The 19894-nt window shown below is 45.9% G+C and overlaps 2 protein-coding genes across 3 annotated transcripts in view; one reads left to right on the top strand and one right to left on the bottom strand.

Annotated features, from left to right (window-relative positions):
- The window catches only part of LOC110827345 (multiple PDZ domain protein), a 162909-nt gene that overhangs the window by 96916 nt on the left and 46099 nt on the right, over nt 1-19894 (bottom strand). For both annotated transcript variants that reach the window (XM_087358115.1, XM_087358116.1), the window contains one exon: nt 15380-15420. The gene's annotated coding sequence lies outside the window, so the exon portion shown is untranslated. The remainder of the gene's footprint in view (nt 1-15379; nt 15421-19894) is intronic.
- Nucleotides 788-9977, top strand: LOC110827381 (uncharacterized). The gene is made up of 4 exons (XM_022058982.2): nt 788-2378; nt 5140-5206; nt 5484-5551; nt 6180-9977. The coding sequence occupies exons 2-4, from the start codon at nt 5167-5169 to the stop codon at nt 8751-8753; spliced, it is 2682 nt and encodes an 893-aa protein (XP_021914674.1). The 5' UTR covers nt 788-2378; nt 5140-5166; the 3' UTR covers nt 8754-9977.

Consider the following 19894-nt stretch of genomic DNA (forward strand, 5'->3'; position numbering starts at 1 on the left):
AAACCAAAACGCAACCTAATCCAATGTAACTTATCCCAATCAAACTTAAACGAATCCAAAATAACCGACCCGCATAGGATCAAACCCACAACCGCTTAAGGACTTCCAAATAACCTTCCAGGACTTCTCCAGCAATTCTCCATGACAAAAAATTTTGCTCATAACGTCTCCAGGACTTCTCCGACACCACTATAAGACTCTTCCAGGATTTCTCCAGGAATTGTCCTGGAATTCTCCAGGATTATCCAGCACTTCTCCAGGACATCCCAACGACCACCCGATGAACACGATAGAAATTCTCCAGGACAACCCAAACCATCGCAAAACAACAACCGTATATAACATACCCTTAATAGAGAATCGACCGTTTCGAGAACCGTCTTCATCTTTGGGGTACTCAGTACCCGGAGGACGAGGACGACGATGGTTCTTGAAACGTTGGTGTTTTCTCCATTAAACCACATCATGCGGCTGGTAGCACGAGAAGAACTCATTATACTTATTCGCTGTGAAAGGTTCAGATCATGCAGCACAGAAACCATCTTTAAAATGCGTTGTTATAGGCCTACGTTTTAAAACGTACAAATTCAAGCCACTATGTAAGCACGTAAGAGGGAAACAAGAAAAGAAAGAAGGCTTATAACGATTTTGATAACTTTTGATCTAGCCAGACGATACAGTAAATAAGTTCAATATAATACCGAACCGTATGTATGACAAATGCAATTTTGCTGTCAGAAATTTTCGGGAAGGAATCGCGTTACACACGCCCGAGAACTCCGAAGGCTGTATTTCGTCGCTGTTGTTCTTCTGCGTTGAAGATCTTCGCCCTAAAATATACGCAATTCGTGCTTCAGCGAAACTACGTAATAGCTTGTGCCGAATATTTCGGGATGTGCTCTGCCCTCTGTCATACATTTCTTTAACGAAGTCCACCGTAACAGTTGCCTGCTGCAATCCGTCGTGCCATAATCGTGTCGGACATGGCGCGGAGCCCATTCGAAGAAAAGTTACCATGGCCTCAATCCATCCAGCATGGCCAGATCGTTGTGCGAGATGCTCCAGTAATGTCAAGGTTTGAACACCTGAATCCGTCAATACTGAGGGATGCTTTCTGTCCTGTTTCACAGAGACAAGATGATCCAACGCTAATTCACAAGCACATGGACATATTTATCAGGTTAGGAAATGTACGCATGGCGTAACAATTCTGGCGCTTTCGTTCTGTTATTGCTTCTAAATTCTGAATTCGTGAATGCGAACTGCTTGTTCTCTTACAACCAGCGCGACGGATGAGCAAGGACGGGCAATACAAAGTCTCATAAAAATGCGTCCAACTGTCCCCAAGTTTTGACACAGCATGAAACTCCTTTTGTTTAATTAGCTCGAAAATCGCAAGACTAACGGAATGCTTATTTGGCATAAAATGCGAGTTTCATTCTTTTCATTCGAAACACTTTTCGCTCCGATAAATATTTAGCGAGTTACGCTCGAGATGCGCGCAGAAACACATGCAAGTTTTCATGTAAGATGTTCATTACAGTTGTCCCATTTCAATAAAAATCGAGATGTGCCAGCAGATTATAGTATAACTGCCAAATAACAAGTTTCATGAAAATATGTCAGCTGTTCTCGATCTGTTGCATTTCATATGAAAATGTATGTTTGTTTTTTTTAAATCCGACGTCGTTTTTAAGTTGCCTTTTGTCCATTAATTCACGAGGAACCCGTTGATATTTTATGTTCAAGCCCTTGGAGATCAGTTTGTGAATGCAAATTCGGGCCTCTTTGATAATCGTACTCAGTATTGGAGAGGAACTGGGATAAGGGGGCAGTGGCTTATTTTGAGATTCTGTCCAAGCTTTCGAACTGAGGGATCAAGGAAAGGCAAAGAGCATTTCCAGCTTGTCTTCGTTTCGTACCAAAAACAGCGACGTAGTCGAGGGGTCCCGAATTTGATTTTGGGTCAGGAGGCAGACTGCTGTTCGTTGCTTTCCTCAGTATATCCTCCCTAAACTGGGAAACTACCTGCAAATAGACCACTACCACGTTATTGCATACCAGTCAGAATCGCCCAATTTCACTTTGAACTTGTTCTAAATTAACTCACACAGCTGAGAAAGCGTTGTTAAATAAAAGCAACAAATCAGTCCGTTTTCCTCGGAACCGTGACCACACGCAACCCAAGTTTTTCTTCAGTCCCCCCTCACAGGGAAAGTACAACCCCTACCCCTTGCAGAGGGGGACTCGACCGGACCTACTTTTCAGTTGGAGAAGACGCGTCGCGAGCGGCCAGCGGCAGGTCATTGGCGACAAAGCCATTGTGCAAGGAACACACATCTGCACGACGGCCTGAGGCTGACACACTACTACAAACGGTGAGTAAACGTGAGGCCTACGACACGAACACTAGACTTCATGGGGACTGTGACGTTGAGCGTCGCAACACATCCTAGCACCGGAGTGAGTTCTGAGCAAAAGGGAGAGATAAGAATACGAAAGCTTTCAGAATATGGACGACTTTTTGGCTAATCAGAAGAACAGTTTCGCTGACACTTTTTCCAGACAACGAACGCATTGTTATTAACCGTCTCTTTGTCCACGTGTTTAATCTCCGAAACTTGGTAGACTACTGTGACTTACGCTTGAGGTTGTAGGTTGTAAGACGACCGAGAAAATGTGAGGATAACATTAAGATGGATTTTGGAAAGGTAGTGAGAACGAGTGGTGGATGGAATGAGACCCGTGTCCAATGGCGGGCCTTCGTGTTAGAGAAGCTGAACCTTCGGATTCTGCTATTTAGGAGTATTAGTTAACGCTCCATGAGGATACAACGGAACTTTTTCTCGAAACAAACATGAAGAACCGCATGGCTTAAAACCTATTTCGCCTTGTATTTAAACAACTTTCAATGTGGTGCATATTATCAAAATACAAAAAGGCTGATTTGTCTCAGTGAGATTTCAGGTTCTCACAGCGGCGAGTATGAAGATTAATGTCTTCTGGGTTGTTGCACCGTGTGGTTTGGTAGAAGTTTATCGACGTTTCAGAGGTATTTGCTGATGATGAAGGCTGCAAGCAGCTCTGAAACATCGGCATGCTTCGACAAGACTTCACGGCTCAACAACCCAAAAGACAGCCATTTTCATAATCTGGCCCGTATTTGTGCTAGTTGTTCGCTTCGCAACACATGTGTGCCTTGTTGAGTAAACATCAAGGTCAATGCCGTAGGCACTTTTGGAAGTCATCTGTTCACCAGACTTAGTTCGCTACTTTCTTCAGACTTTTCCTCATGAAACTGAAATATAATGATGGAGTCAAAATTGTTTGTCAGTGCAAGATCAGTCAAGTTTCATTGACACAGTGTTGAGCCCACTGTGTGGTTCATGTTCGAGGAAGTCATTGTTTCGGACCTGTCCTCTGGTACCCAAACAGGAGTTTTCGCAGTTCGTGAAATTAAACAGTGGGACAGTGGCATAACAGAGACCACAGACACTTGATCCGCGTCCGATACTGGTTCTGCAGCACTTCGCTGCCGTGGAAATCCGTTCTTCAGCACTTGATACAACGAGGCTGAGTCGCTCTCATTTGACAGACATCTTAACGCGGCTTAATTGTTGCGCTGTTACTTCCACCTCACACTTCTCTCTCTGTGTCAGTAATTTGAATATGCTGACTATAAACATGTATTTTTGCAAAAACACCAAAAATTCAACAACAAAAGTCTAGAGGAATTAATAAATTTACTGCAAACTTCGAAATAAAAAGCCTAAGGCCTAAGCTCTTCGGTGTAATAGCTGGAGATGACTTTGAAACAAACAAACAAACAAACGGAGTGGTTCAGACGATGTGCTACAGCATAAACGCCCCTCCCAGGGAACACCGTCAATGGTTTCATAGCAGAAGTGCAAGCACTTTACACCACAAAGCTGTGACAACCTTGCATTTCACGCCAGGCCCCAGTAAATGGTTTGATAAACTCTGTCACTTTTTGTATTTTATTATATAATTTTGGCACTGCGGCAAGAGTCTATATAATTAAAAAAAAACAGATGTATGCCACAACGAAAATTATTGAATTACAAGCCGTATATCTTAATGCGGACCATACTTCGCGCCATGTACCAGTTATTTGCAAGACAAACTCTGAGAACAAATCCTGGACTTTCACGGCCCTTTGAGTCCGTGGAACCGTCAAAAGTAAGGCTCTTTTATTTCCCCTTGGACATAGAGTCACAGCATAAAAATCGGTTATGTTCCTGACCAAACTTTACAAAGAGCAGCAGCAATTTTGGGATTTAGTAACCGAGTGCGTCGTACATTCGTAAACTGGAGACTGGCGGCGTGTGTGTGCGTGTCGTTATATAAACGTCATAATTCTGCCCACGGCTTGTCTTTGCACTTTCTCCCAACGATCGCCGTCCGTCTGCTCGTCAATCAAACGTTTTCACAGCGCAAGTGAACCAGATCGGTAGTGGGCACGCTGGACGCTACTTTTGACACGAAGCCCGGCAACCAGATACAGGAAGTCATCGTGGTATTACTCAGTTGTGCGAGGCCAGTAGGCCGTGACACCCATCACATGTAGAGTGTGTAACCGCTCGAGGGGAAAGTTCTCTACGTCTGCTTTGGTTTTGAGAACTTACACGTCGGCCTCCACGGATACTTCACAGTTGACAGCCGAGCAGGAAACTACGAAGAGCGGCGGGTTACTCTACTCAAGGGCGCAGCGGCGATTCAGTGGTGAATGGAAAATGACTATGAATGAATTGAGGGGGGATGGTTTGGGCCTGTTTTAACCATTCGAGTTCTGAATTTTATTTGCCAAGTAATTCCTCGCTCCCTTTGTACTGGGTGTGGGGTTTCAGTAGATATAACTTCATTTTAAAAAAAGTACTTCCAAGAAGAAAACGCCTGATTGCCATTATTATATTTCCACTATTGATTTCTGTGTGTATTAACTGCCCACTTGATAATCATTCGTTTGAACTGGACAACGTGAAAATAAAGTATTGCCAATCAGATATTAAATATTATTACCAACTTTATTTTCTTTGTGAAAGTTATATATTAATCAAAAGTGGATTGGATTTACCTGGCTTAAGAACCACTAAAGCGATATGTGAACGTGTGTTTCAGCCCAAACAGCCGTCGAGGAGAACGGCCATGACCCGCAACCCGGGTATCCTGCTTACCGCCGTCTGTGGTGAGTGAAAATTTAACGAACCAAAACTCTAAGGGCGGAGTCTTCAGCAAGCGCAAGACATCGTCCCTTACTAGGCTAGACAATTCCTGCGCACGAAACGCACTGCTGGAAACGGTAAACGATGCCTTGGAGATGGGCTTGTGCTAACGGGATTTTCGTCGTGGCGATAGGCCTTGACATGGTCAAACTAGGGAATATTGCTTCTGGTATCCTACCAGAAGCAATATTCCCCATCAGAAAACCGCCGTCACCACTTTATCCTAATGTGCTGTTACAGGCTGCTGGCTGCTGCTCGCGCGGGTGCACGGCGACCTGCCCAAGGTGCCGGACGCGGACATCACACCGGTACGTACAACCCTTCACTTCCTGGGCAAGGTTACTAAGAGGAGAGTACCCCACGCCACGGTACCAAGGTTATCCCTCGTCCTGCTGACACGACACGGAGGCAGACAATCCTTATTATTTCCTAAATATACTCACTCTCTCAAGGAAAACTGTGCGGCCGTGCCTTAATAAAGGCGTCAACAGCTCCTCCAAATCGCATCAAATGAATAATTATACTGTCGTACTCACCAACGATATTATAGCATTAAGATAGTGGTAATGGTGACTATTTTGCAGGGGTTAAATCGGCCTGTTCGTGTAGGTTACCACTTACCATTATCTAGCGCCGAGACTAACAATATTAGGAACTATACCTTCACCCTCCAATAAGCTTCACTGCTCGATGTTAAATTAAACACAGAGACTGCTTTACATTACAGAAACATTGGTTTGACATGCGGGATTAGTCATAACAATTTCCGTCAGGCTGAAAATTATTGCGTGAAGCGTCTGTCTCAGCAGTGCTACGTCAAGAGACGAGCATTTGGAGAGAAATGACAACACGCTGTGGGCCTAATGTGAAAATGATCTCCGGCATCTGCGCCTTAGATTGGGAACATAACATTTCGAATGTAATGATCTGTTTCAGCCTCCTATGGCGGTGAACTCGAACGGCTGGCGGCCGGTGCCAACTTCCTCCCAGAAGTCAACGATTCCGCCCAGCAGCCGTGCTGAGTCCATGCGCCACCCAGTGTACAGTAAGTTTCAGGCGCACATGCAGATAGCGGAGAGGAACAAGCGCCTGCAGAATGCCGCTTCCTCCAACAAGGTGGAGACATATGCGGTGGCACCTCCCAGCATCCTAGGCTCCTTCAGCGTGTTTGGCCACGCCACCGTGAAGACGCGCGACAGGAAGAAGAGCGTACCGGAACACCTTGTGCCGCCCCCCATGCAGCAGGCCGAGAGCGAGCAGCACTTCCGCTATGAGCACCCGACGTACTACTTCCAGGAGCAAACAAAGACAAAGCCGTTCCTCCCGTCACAGCAGATCGAGGAATTTCCGGCCGCGTACTCGTCCATCGGACACGTCGAAAACTTCGAGCCATTCTACAAGACGTTCTCGCACACAACGACTACGTTCGGGGACAGTGACGTCAAATTCCTGCCGCAGTCGGTCGGCATGCAGGTGAGCGGTTCTGCGTCGTTCCAGAAGCCCGGACAGGTGCAAGATGTGCCACTTCACCCTAGCAGGCTGAACGGGGCGACAGGACCTCACTTGTCTGACCATTCCTATATCCTCTCTGGGTCTACACCATTCACATCGTTCGAAGATCAGGTGTACGTAACTACGTGGCCGTCCGCGCCACCACAGCAGAGGGAGCAGTACGTCCCGAAACCGTCCCTGCGACCAGCAGAGAAGTCGCGTGTCACCCGACCCTACTTCCAGGAGATCAACAAGAACCGCGCTGAGAGTGAGGAGGGTTCGTTCACACCAACGAGCCAGACGTACATAAGGAAACCCGTGTTCCTCGAGGAAACCACAATTCCGTCCCATCATATCAATGAGGTGCGTAGGCGCAAACCAGTACTGCCCACTCCTCTTACCGAGGAAGAGAATATCGATCAGCCCAAAGAACCGTACCCCTTCCCAGACTTCCAGAGCAATGTGCGTTCCCAACAGTCGCAGGGAATTCGCCTGCCGGCCACTTCCGTGCCGGAGGAAGGGGAAATACTGAAGGAACAGGATGTGCAGGACCAACGAACCAGACGACCTGTAAACCGCATTCCAGCAACCTCGTTGGACATAATGCGTGTTCGGCGACCAAGCTACAGTCAGAAGCAGCCAGCAGGCGAACGCACGAGGCGACCAGTCAGCCGGAACAAGCCATCCCAGGAAGAGCAAAAGCATCGCAAACGACGGCCAATCCTGGAGGAACTTACGACACAGCCGAGCATCGCCGACGCGGAGGACACACCTACCGCGCCGCTGCTGCTCGACTCTTCTGAATTCCAACTGAGAAAGAAAATGCCCGCCTCCGACAGAGGACGGGGAAAGGAACGAACCCGTGCCCGCCCGCCCAAGCCGCTGACTACTGAGAAGCCGGTTACCGAATCGCCGTGGAGTAGCGACGGCTACGTGTACGATCCCGAGCTCCAAAGCACGTCACACGAGTTGTATGAGCCTAATACTTTCAACGAAGTCACTGACGAAGACTTCATTTCTACCAAGTCGGGCTCTCAGACCACTGTTACCAGCACAACGACGACAACGCCCACCACCACCACCACCTCCACCACCAAACCGCCATCTACTACCACCGCGAGATCCAGGCTTCGTTTCCCGACCAACACGACGCGCCCGAGGTTCAGCCTCAGAGGCCACAAGGAGCGCTTGGAACGTTTGTCGGCGATGACGAAGAATCTAGAGTCCGAGACGAAGCCGGAAGAGAGCGAAACGAGTCGGGGGCGGAACCGCTCCAGAGGAAGCAGCACGCAAGAGGACGAGGAGCCGGACAGGGGCCGAGTGCGGCAGAGGGAATCGCAGCAAGGGCGACTTCGCTCCTCCACAACCACCAGCACGGAGACAAGTGTGACCACAGTACCCAGCACGTCCGCAGAGCGAGTGAACCACTTCAAACCGATCAGCAGCCGCTACCGACCCGGGGCTAGCAAACATTACAGCGGGTATCGAACCAGGACTACCGAGTCGGCGGGCGACGCCCACACCAGTGCCTCTTCCACAACGCCTCGCACGGTGGCCAAATCCGCGTTTTCGGTGACCAGAAAGCCTTTCCCGCTACGGACACGGCCGCCACGCGTGACCACCAGCAGCAGCACCACCACCAGTACGGAGCAGGTGCAACCGGCAGAGGACTCTGCCGTCAGTGACAGCAAGCCAGTTTCCATAGTCACGGAGGTCAGCAAGGATATCGCGAATGACGAGGCCACGGAGGACAAGATTCTTCCCGTGATGTCCGAGAAGGTGGACACCACGACCACAGCCGACGAGGCTGAGCCGCTGGCCACCAATCCGCCCTCATCTGAGCAGGACACAATTTCCCCCTCGCAGATTGTAGCTGACCTCACATCCGCAGCCAATTCTGGCGGCTACTTCAGCAAGCACTCCAACTCCAACCTGAGGATCACCATGGCGACTGAGGACCCCATCCTGCCCATCGAGGCATTCTTTCCAGTCAGATCCAGCAGAGACGTCCTAAGCTAGCGCGGGCTTTGTTTATTGTGTTTATTTATGAATATGAGGAGATACCAAAGCTGACACATTTCTCCGGTCCCGTGGAATGTGAAAGAAGCAACGCGCCTGGGCGTATCCTATCCTTGTGTCATGAACGTAACCAATCATTAGACGGAAGAGGTCAGGAGATAACAAGAAAGCTATTGTTCGTACAGAAAAGTAGTGTCAGCCGGGTGCTCTTCGCCCGGCTTATGGGATAAATGCCTACTTAAACACTTCCTCTGCAGATTTAAGGTTCAGGACAACAAAAATTTAAGTACTTACGTTTTGCTAGAAGCCAAATCCTTTGCATGAAAGAACGGGCCACATTTCAGTGGCTAAATACCGTTTTAAACGCCATGTTGGTTTGTGTTCAAACACAAGAAACCCGCCGGAACCAGAACTTTCAAACCGCGTTACAAACCCCAACTACTGAGACACAGCGGAAATCTGAGTTACATGTGCCCATTTCACATCTCGAGCACCGAAGTAACACGAAACTTCTGCTGTTTCGACTCACAAGTATCTGGAAGGCGAGTGGCGACGCGGGTCCCAGTGGTAGCCCCAGGCTAAAAACAGTTCAGTTGGCACTGCAGAAAGTTGTTTTACCTCGTCCTAATTATGGTTTTTCTAGCGCATTCCGTTTTCACTGAAACTGAGAGTTAAATACAGTCTAAACAGATATCGAGGGTACCTGAATGGTCGAACATACTCGCCGTATCCTGTACTTCGCCTGGGTCCTGTCTGATCTTACTTATGCAAAGGACTGTCTGGCGTAAACAGGATCTGCATCAGACTCGCAGACTGAAATGTGTTATGAGAGGACGTCTGTGAACTCTGAACTGGGAAGGACGTAGGAAAAAGAATACTAGCCTATTTTAAGTTACTATTCTGGAATTTGCATTGCTTAACTGAACTGTCAATAATTAAAGCCAGCCTCCTGTTGGGAGTCTTGACCGGGAGACGATCCGACTGTAACCAACACACAATCTGCACCTCCACACACAAAAGTTTCTTCAAATCTTCTTTCACTTTGTCCTATATGTGATACGTCCACAACTTGAATTTTGTGCTTTGTTGGCTGGTCAAAACTTGGATGGACATTTATGTACTGTTGATCACTCAGTAGCCATGACATCGGACTGGTAACAAAACTTTCATTAATTTGTTTTCTATTAAAATGGTCTGTAAATAAACAACCAAATATTATGTTTACATTGAATCGTATAAAAACTATACTAGCGTAGAACTGGTGGACCGCGACCCAATCCCGTAATCACTGTCCGACATGCAGCCGGTCTGACGCTGCTCGTTACTTGGCATTCTCTGCGCATCACTGTTTGAGGATATTGGTGAAACTACTTCAAATTCAACAAGTTCAATGATAGTAGCACTGTTTAAATCGCTCCATACAAAGTACTGTTGTCAAGACAACGGTCGCCACAATTTAATTAGTGGACTTCATACAAATTTGGATACAAAATGCGCGACCGTGTTATGAGCGGAAAGGCAAAGTCTTAGTGGCGTCCGAGAGGAACTAATATTGACCAGGGACCGCCTGTCGTTATTGCAGACGTTCGTGTGTTTCCTCAGTCCCTTAAGACAACACAGTGCCCTAAAACCTAAAGTTTCCTTCAGATTCGGTACACACAATGTCATTATCATTAACAGTAGATAGAACACTGCAACATAACCGAATTAAGCAAGCAAACATTATGACTTTTCTAACAGATTCCTCATTTATTTAACTACGTTCTTGACAGCTGGAACAGTCGACCAGCACATGCACGCCTGAGAGACTCAGTGCGGCAACTTATCTGACACTCCTGTCCTGCTTGAAGCCTACACATGCTTCCATTCCAAACAGCAAATTTCACTGATACGGTTTGTCGCGCATGTTACGGCACACGAGCTTCTTGTGTTAATAGATTTTTGAGACACGAACACGTCTCGCCATTTACGCTTTATTCCTACGTTCAATTGTTTTGAAGCAAGTCAACCCACTTTCATCCTTCTGCTTAGTCAAGTAGTAACTACATGGCACCGTACAAAGGCGTGACGTCCGCTCCTCTTGAATAGGAAATTAACTCAATGTGTAGTCATAATGAACCTTCTAGACTGCCTATCCACGCGACTGTCAGCTTCTCAAGGATTCCGTTCGTTGCCACCACTTGGGCCTCTTAACAAAAGAGATCGAGGTACAGTCGGTCTGAGCATGAAGCTGGTCAGTCACCTTCAACTACAGCCGACTCGTGATCAGATAAAGAGACAAATCCTTCACAAATACTGTATTACCCACAGCTATCCTTTGTTATGTTTCTCGTGGTATTTCTCAGTCCTTCCAGGCTGATGTAGTAACCTACAAGAAACCACGACATTCTTCCCATTTCCATCCCTACTCATCGTCCACAATCATTCAACCATCCAACTCTGCATAATCCAAAACAGCTGAAATCGCGTTACACCACCAATCAGAAACAAATTGTTTGGCCTGCCCGTCAACAGACGTGTTGGTTGCATTATGACTCGGTACTCAGAACCACGTTTGTGAAAATTACGCGCCAAGCGGAGATGGTTTTCAAATTAAAGCATCAGAAGCCGTATCCCGTATCCCCACCAGAGGTCGTGGCCTAATTTAAGGCTCCATGGCCTGGAAGGAACTATGAAAACCGCGAATACCTCTCCGAGCGGACCGGAAGGGCAAGAGTCGGTGATGTACGAGCTCTACTTCGTGAGCTACCGTGCTAGCAAGCTTTCTAGTTAGAACAGCGCCTGTAGGTCGAGAGAGAGAGAGACCTTGGCACTGAAACCGACTTTCCTCTTCTCAGTGAAAGTGTAACAATGGCAACTTCGACACACACACACACACACATTTGTAATTTATTTAACGACTCTGTCAGGATCGCAGACTATGCAGCTCGAATGAGAGGATAATTAATGAAGATGGAACGCACTGGTCGTGGCCCACCACAGGGCGCGCAAGCACGCACACACACAGACGTAAGGAGTCATTACGTTCTAGATACCGGAAGTTTCAGCCGAGCGCTTAACACTCCTGCTTCGTTTCCTGGATGTCAGGGATTCAAATTCCATCCCAGAAACTGGCTATCAGACACGTTTATCGTTGTTTACATCAGTCCTTCCACCTTGCATGCCGCTCCTCACAACCTGACAGAAGAAGATGGAAAACGGCAAACAAACTGCGGAGGCAGTATGAAACGACAAGTGGATGGGCAGGAAAAAATTACATACCGATTCAAGGAATGAGAACGTTATTATCAATCGATTCTTTGTTCATTTAACAGCAGTAGCTTCTCTGTTGTACCTCGAACGATAAGATGGCTTGTGACAGAATTATGATCAATGTTGAAGGACGTAGTCGTGGCCTGCTTTAACAAAATATTCCAGAATTTCCGTGACATTCAGCGGAGTGTTTTGCAGTACGAGGATGGGGACCTATGAAAATGGGAAAACCAAAGCGAGAAGTACATTTACTACACAGTCTGTGAGACGGCACAAGACAGAGGAGCTTGAATATGTTCTCTGAATACTTGGATAACACAAACGCAACTCTAAAACAAGGTACATTTCTTAATAAAATTTATATTTTGCATTAGACCCGATGTGTGCATTCCTCATATAAAGAAGTTGCAGATAACTGAAAACACTTGCCCAGAAACGCTCACTTTTTACCCCCAGCACCAAATGTATTAAGTGGTAAGCCATATACTAACGGAGAACCGTTACTTAAACATGGCTGCTTTATTAATCTGTCCAACTCGTGAAACCAAATCTGAATAACTTAATTAACTTCAAATTAAAGTGTTCGTAGTATCATTTCCTCCACAGCAGTGGTCAACATCAAAACTAAACAGATAATTAACGGAGATATTTTACATTAAACTCCATTGTAATTCTATACGAACACTAGGAAATAAAATCTTCCTTCATGCGTCCGCACAACCTCGTGCTTTCTGCAGCACACACGACGACGATAAATTGTTCCCATTTAATCGAAATACGGGGTATATGACACTGTATACGAATTGCGAGACTATCAACAGCTTCCACGCGATAACTAAATCAATCAACCTCCGATTGCAATCCACACGCACTGGCAAAATCAGCAGAGCGCCGAGTCAGGCAGCAACTTATCCGACACGAGTGCTCGGCGGGCCAGTCTACACGCCAGGCCAGCAGCACTTTCACTTGCATTTCGGCCCCCCTGCTTAGCTGTATGATAAATGTGTCAGACCGGGCCGATGATATTCATATGCTGCGCTCTCCCATAAATTTTAAAGTGCGGCCTCGGGGACCGAAATTATTCCAGTGAAGAGAAACGAGAGTTCCAAAGACTGCACTATTCAAAGCCTAATTACGCACCTATTTCATGATTACATGGAAGGAATAAAAAAAATTGATATTCCTGTATTTAATCATTTGTACTTTTACAATTATAACATATCAAACTAATGCAGGAGATAAAAGACCACAAATATACGACCTTTGGCAATGAAAATATTTCTGAAAAATAAGATTAAGTAGACCCCAGTATTCTGTAGGTTTGTTAAAAATTTCAGTGGCATTGTGGACAGGGTAATGAACATTAGCGTTCCGTGAAAGGCGGGGAATTTCTTAAACAGCTACGGGACTCTTGGCCACTCAAGGACATTGCCCCTTTGAGTTATTCTTCCCCATTTTCTTCTTCCACCCGCCTTCTTATTATATCCTCTCGTTATTCTTATTCCGCATTCCCTTACGTCATACCACTCTCGTCATATTCTTCGTTTGTCTCTTCCTCCTTTTCTTATTTCATCTCATTATTTTTATTTCTTCTCCCCAGTTCCCTTCTCTACCCTTCTTGAGCTGATGTCAACCAAGTTGACTTCAACATGTAAAATTATCTTAAATTAAATCCTTGATAATTTAATTTCCTAGACAAATTTCAGAACGCTTGTGACGACGCAGTGTAGGCTACAATGTGAACGAAGGTTGGCCCCTTACACACCCCTCACTTAAATAAACCATGGCCGAACCGTCTCGCCCCTCGGGATACAAAGCCGCTCATACATCAACGGCACGTGGAGCAACCGTCATGACAGACGAGACTGCAGGGACAGAATCATGGAAGTGTAGCCACTGAATATAATATGAAGAAAGCTGCACAAGACACAAGGAGTGACGATAATGTTCCGGTGTTAACCAAGCAACATCGCCCCCTCCCAAGCCAGGGAGTGGCTGCTTGCGCCCGAATCGTATGTGAAGCTGATCAACTTTCACTGGGCGAGGAATGCAGCTGATCGCTCGCACAAAAACCGGAGGAAGAATTAATCGAGCCGATACAGTTTCTGTTCGGGGAAAGCGCCGAGCGCAGACACAATGCGGAAGTGTGCGGACACGCGCTGAACAAGAGCTCGAGGGCTCAAAGGCTCGTGTGCACTGCCAAGGGCTGCAGCGGAAAACATTCCCTCAAGCACTTGGAGATCGTAACACAAAATATAAACAGCACTGTTTGTACTTCATAGCTAGTACAATTAGGGCGAGAACGGCGGGACATGTAGCATGTATGAAAGGAACACAATTTAAATAAAAATTAAGGAAAATAGACCATTTGGACGGTCGCTTCGGTCTGCTTCAAAACAGGCTTATCCTTCCTGTCGTCACTCACATTCTGCTGAATCGATAACAGTTCCTATTTAGCGTTGCTAATATGAGATGTGAACTTGAATGGTTCGGAGAAAGCGTGCATGATCTATAGTTCGGCATTCGTCTGGAGGGACTGAATAAAATCACAAGACATTAAAAGACTGTCGGCGTCTCAGAAGCCTCGGAGATGCAATTCTGAAGTGGGACCGAACAACTTGCTTTGTCCCAATAACTTAAACATCCCTGTAAATAACCTGAGAACCACGAAAACGCGAAGCTATGCAGGTTACAAGAGAAATTGTTCAGTTTCAGCAAATATGAATGCATAATTGAACGCTACACTTTCTGAGGCGTTCACAGCGCAAAACGCCTTATTGGGAGGCGATGCATGTCCGTCCGTGTCTTGAGCAGTAACGCTCTCGGATTCTGAAGAAATCTTATACGGAGGAACGAAACTGAAAATATACCGGGTTGTTCATAATTCCCTGACACATTACAAAAAATCGCCAGACTTGAATGGTGCAAAGGATACGACATGCAGATAATTTATATAAAAACCTTTGTAAGAAACTCGAGATATAAATAAATGTAAAATTAATAGAAAATAGGTGGGAGAAAGCAAAAAAGATGCTATATTCAAATGTCAGTAGATGTCGATAAGTCATGACTGTTAACACAATCTCATATATTTGATTCAGCCATGATTTAATAAACACAGAATCGATATAACTGCAATTTCTTGTTCGTTTATATATTTCATTATTCACCGAACTTAATTATATCAAAAATGTAATTTGTGGAACTCAATCAGAAACTAATATACGTTCCACAGATATCGATACAGGTCGGACATCTTAGTACATTTCAAACACGTGAACTTAGAACAAACAGTCCAAATGATCCAAATTTCCATTCTCAATTTGCGTTATTTCACAGTAACTGAACAAGTAGAACATGCAATAACGACTCACCTCCACGTCTCTGAGACAGCACGCCATTCGGAAGTACTCATCTGCAAAAAAAATCACAAAAACACAAATTAGACGAAGTGTGGCAGAAACAAGGCCGCCAACTGGTGTGTAATTTGTTGTACAACGCTCAGGAAACTCCTAATGGGTCAAATGTCGCTGAAACAGGAGAGACTGGTGGATTATTCTATTGTTAAACGGCGTTGTTGCAACAGCAAATCGGCGAATTGTATGGAAAATGACAATGAATGGAAAGCTCGTAATGACTTGAAAGAAATCGTTCGTGTCTGTTTTATCCCAGATATTGTCTACGAGCGTCGAAACGAAACACAATACATCTCTGTACAGACGGCTGGCCTTCGAGCTGAGGTCCAAACCCGGCACCTCACGAATACGAAAGAGCGTGTACATGTGGATGTGCCAGTCAATAAGGAGAAAAGTAAAACATGTTTAATGAAGAAATTATGGGGCGGGAGGGAGATAAACGTGCAGTGCACCTGCAGTCTCGCTTATTCTGCGAGAGGCTCAGGCGGTGACAATGCTCGTATTCTGCAATGAAGGAGGGGCGTTGCGAGGTATGAAGAGAACGTGCACAGGCCGGACAAAGGAGAAAGTACAAGCAGAGTAAGGAACGATATAGAAATTGTCATGGAACCCAGAAGAACTCTGGCTTAGAAATCGGTGGAAATGAGTTCTGTAGGAACCACATTCGAAGAAGACTTGCGAACGGAACAACCAACCACTGGCTTTCGAGAATGTACACATAAAGCAAGAAAAATATTCATCGGAGAAACATTGATCACACACTTTTACTGTCCACAAAAATCACAACAAAACATAAATTGTTCTGTGGGGTCTCCTCGGCTGACAGACACGACTCACTCGTTCTCCATTTCTTAAACAATGGAACAATATAACAAAAATACCGAGCAGGTTATATCAGAATTTGCGAGGCCTTACTCGCCCCATGACACTTCATGGTATTTGTTGTTCACGGACTAGTAACTGGATCTCGGGCAAACCACCAATTGTCCTGATGTGTTCGTGGTTCTGGCCATCCCTTTCAATCTAATGCAGTTACAGTACCTTAAACGAAGCCGCATGCGTCTCCTGTAAAATCCCTCACAATTCATCGTACAATATCACTTCATCTTATTGATACAGCATTAATAAATATCACAAACAAAGCTACAGCTGATATCACATTATCATAATCAATACTTAACTTACAGCCTCGCGCATCATAAAGATTCGCTACGTGGGAGAAACAAGATATACACTCAAAATAGTGAGGGGTAACACTGATGAAAGCAGGCTCAAGACAGGGCGAATTATCTCCAGGGCTAGCGGTGAGTACAGTACAGTTTTTATAGCAGGAGTTCAACCCCGTCTCCTAACAGTCTTGGAATAACCAACTCCAAGGCGCAGAGGTCTTTCATAAAAGCTAATAGTCGTTTAGCTCGACAAGAAGTCCCACGCCTTTTATTGCCATGTTCACAACAGCCAATCAGGGGACCCATCCTGAGATATGAATACGACCCACATCGTCACACCCTGTTTAATCGATGCCTTGGGTATCAGACAGTGTCTCTGACAAACCCCAGTTAAAATAGTAATATTTATTTGTAGATGAAATAACCAGCACTTGCATCAACATGATATGTGACTCGTGGATCTGCGTAATGAAAAGTAGCAAGTGTTACGCTAATTTATCGACACGACGCCCTAAATGAAACGTTACGCAGCCTGAAACCAACAGCGTCGTTCGTACCTTGCCCTTCAGCGTTGCAGCGTCTCGTGACTTAGACATCAGTGGTCACGTTTTCTGAAAGCCATTAACACGCTCTGCTTTGCTCTCCACTTTCAACTTTGTACAGTCTGGAAGACTAATTTATCACATCATTCATCTAGAGGCAAACCCAACTGCACGCTGGCCCATAGCAAGCACGGAACGAAAACACAGTCACGTTCTCTCGACATTTTACAGTCGAAGTTGGTAATGGGCCCTACCTTCACAGTTCTGCGGGAATTCCGTTTTAATCGGAGTTACAGTCCTGGCGTGTCCGCCAGAATTTGACGCCTGACCTTTCTGAACTCTGCAGGTCTTGTGGAGTGATCGTAATTATTGCTTTATCTTAACCAAAAGTGAATTGTTTCGACGCATTTTTGTCGAACTCCCAATACAAAATTTCATGAAAATTCTTTCACGGGCCTCAAGGTGTTATGTACATACACACACGAACATAGCGGCTTTGATACGCGATCCACATGAATGCTAACGATTGATGCTTCAACGTGGCAACATGTGGGTTACATTAAGATATGTAAGTTTTACTAAAACATTTGTAATAGTGTGTACGTTTAACGAAACACCAGGGCCACTTTCGCATCGTTTTCATCTAACTCTAACTCTTGTATCCGTCGAGCAGAACTCTTATTCAAAAGCTGACCGTGGATCAGCTGGCACAGAAATTCCTCGCCTCCTATGAAACCAGAAGGTTCATTACCGCATCGTGCTTTCACCAGGTCTACGCCGAAACCGGAAATTTAACGCCTTGTTATATCACGCACTGAACGGGTACACACATAGCTCGGGGCTCTGACTATCCGTGAATGGGCGGAGGGCGGAAGTGCCAAGTTTAGGGCCACAGGCCGCCTCTACATCAGCGCCTGCACCCACTTGCTGACTAAGTAGTTCACCATTTGTTGAATTAATTCTTGTTCATACTGTACGGTTTCTACGCAGCAACTTAGGATATCTCATTAAGCCCACTACGCGGGCACTATGGAGCAAACAGGATGGCTGGCACCGCTTGTGATTAGCAAGGAAATTCAGCACGAAACATCCCACCCAGACTTCGAACCACTTACCACCAGAATACGTTCCAGACACCTACCGCTGAGCTAGAATGCTCAGATCTCTTGAGAACTGGCAAGGCGACGAAATGAACGGGCAGCGTGTTGAATTGCTTTCAATTCGTTGTGAAGACAAAACGTCCAGTTACCGGCCTTGCAGCACAACTTTTACCGAACAAGAGGACAATGACTCTGCAGCTGCGTGCATGTCTCTCGCCACACAGCACACATGATCTGGCGGTAACGCTTCGGGAAGTACCCGGTTCGAGTCTCAGCTACCCAGTACGAGCATATTCAGACAGAAGCCAGAACAGGCACGACGCCGTTCCACCCAGTCATTTGCAGTTCACTGATCTCATTCAAAGATGCATATCCTGTGAAGCTGATACAGTATGGTTAAATAAACAAATTAAACCAAGCGACATTTCGGGTTCGCACGACTCCTAGGATGTTGCGCCGTGCAATCTGGCATAAAATGACCGACACGTCGCAACATCCTAGAAGACCGTCAAGCTTCGTCCTTCCATTCCTGTCCCACGTATTTAACATTAGCCACGGCGTAAAGAAGTAAATTACTTCAGCTGAAACTGTGTAATGACACCACAGTCTTGTATGTGGTTCCTAACTCCTCGAAGTAACCTACTGCCTCCGTTTCAGAGAAGGAGTTTTGATCTTCCCACGAAATGGTAACCACTGACAAGACTATTCGGTGGCACAGACCACAACCTGAACGCTCAAATAACTATCAACGTCAACGCCATAAAGCAACTAAGGGCAGTGGGCACGAAAGACTTGGTAGCGCTCGATCACAGGAATTGGGACTTCGAGTCCTGCTCAGCGCACAAGTACAAACTTTGCAGTCCCCCTTTCAAAATGCCTAGGCATTACCAATTTCAAGCTAGAAACAGACCACAGGGCCTGACCTATGACAGCTGAGTAGTTTATGTAAAAAACTGTATCTACTGTTCACTGCTGACTGCCCCATAATCCATGAAATATTCGTCACAGGGTGCGCTCTTCTCTCCAGAAAGTGGAAACAAGAAACAGAATGGTGCACACCCTATGCTGACCTTGGGCCCCTTTTGGTCCATTGGGATGTGGGGGGGGGGGGGGGACTCACGCTTCAGAATGTGGGCCGCAAATTATGACGTTATTCAGACGCAGCTATGCAAGAGCAAGACGCCAGACACACATTTCCCTCGGTAGCTCGGTATCACTTTCACTCGGAAAGGCATGAAGTTTCATGCACCTTATCAACTGCATCGAAATATCACACACTAACAACACGGTTCAGGATCGTCTCCAGCGGATGCGGCCACTCAGCTGGTAAACGAATTCCTTGCCTTTAATGGAACTCGAAATTTCATTCCCACGTTCACTAAAACCCTCCACGGTCTCTGTCCTGAGCCACATAGATCAGTCCTCGCCCGACCACACTATTTCCTTAACACACAGTTTAATAATATCCTCCCATCTATGTCTAGGTCTTCCAAGTGGTCTATTTCTTTTAACTTTCTCACAAAAAATTGTACGTATTTCCCGTCTCCTCCATGCGCGCTACACGCCCTACTCTTCTACCCCTTCTTCATTTGATCATCATAATAATATTTGGTAGACATGAGGACTACAAATTATGAAGCTCTTCATTATGCAATGTTCTCC

The sequence above is a fragment of the Zootermopsis nevadensis genome, unplaced genomic scaffold (assembly GCF_977971745.1).
Source record: "Zootermopsis nevadensis isolate Lab colony 2312 unplaced genomic scaffold, Znev_1.0 Znev_ptg000029l, whole genome shotgun sequence".
Taxonomy (NCBI): domain Eukaryota; kingdom Metazoa; phylum Arthropoda; class Insecta; order Blattodea; family Termopsidae; genus Zootermopsis; species Zootermopsis nevadensis.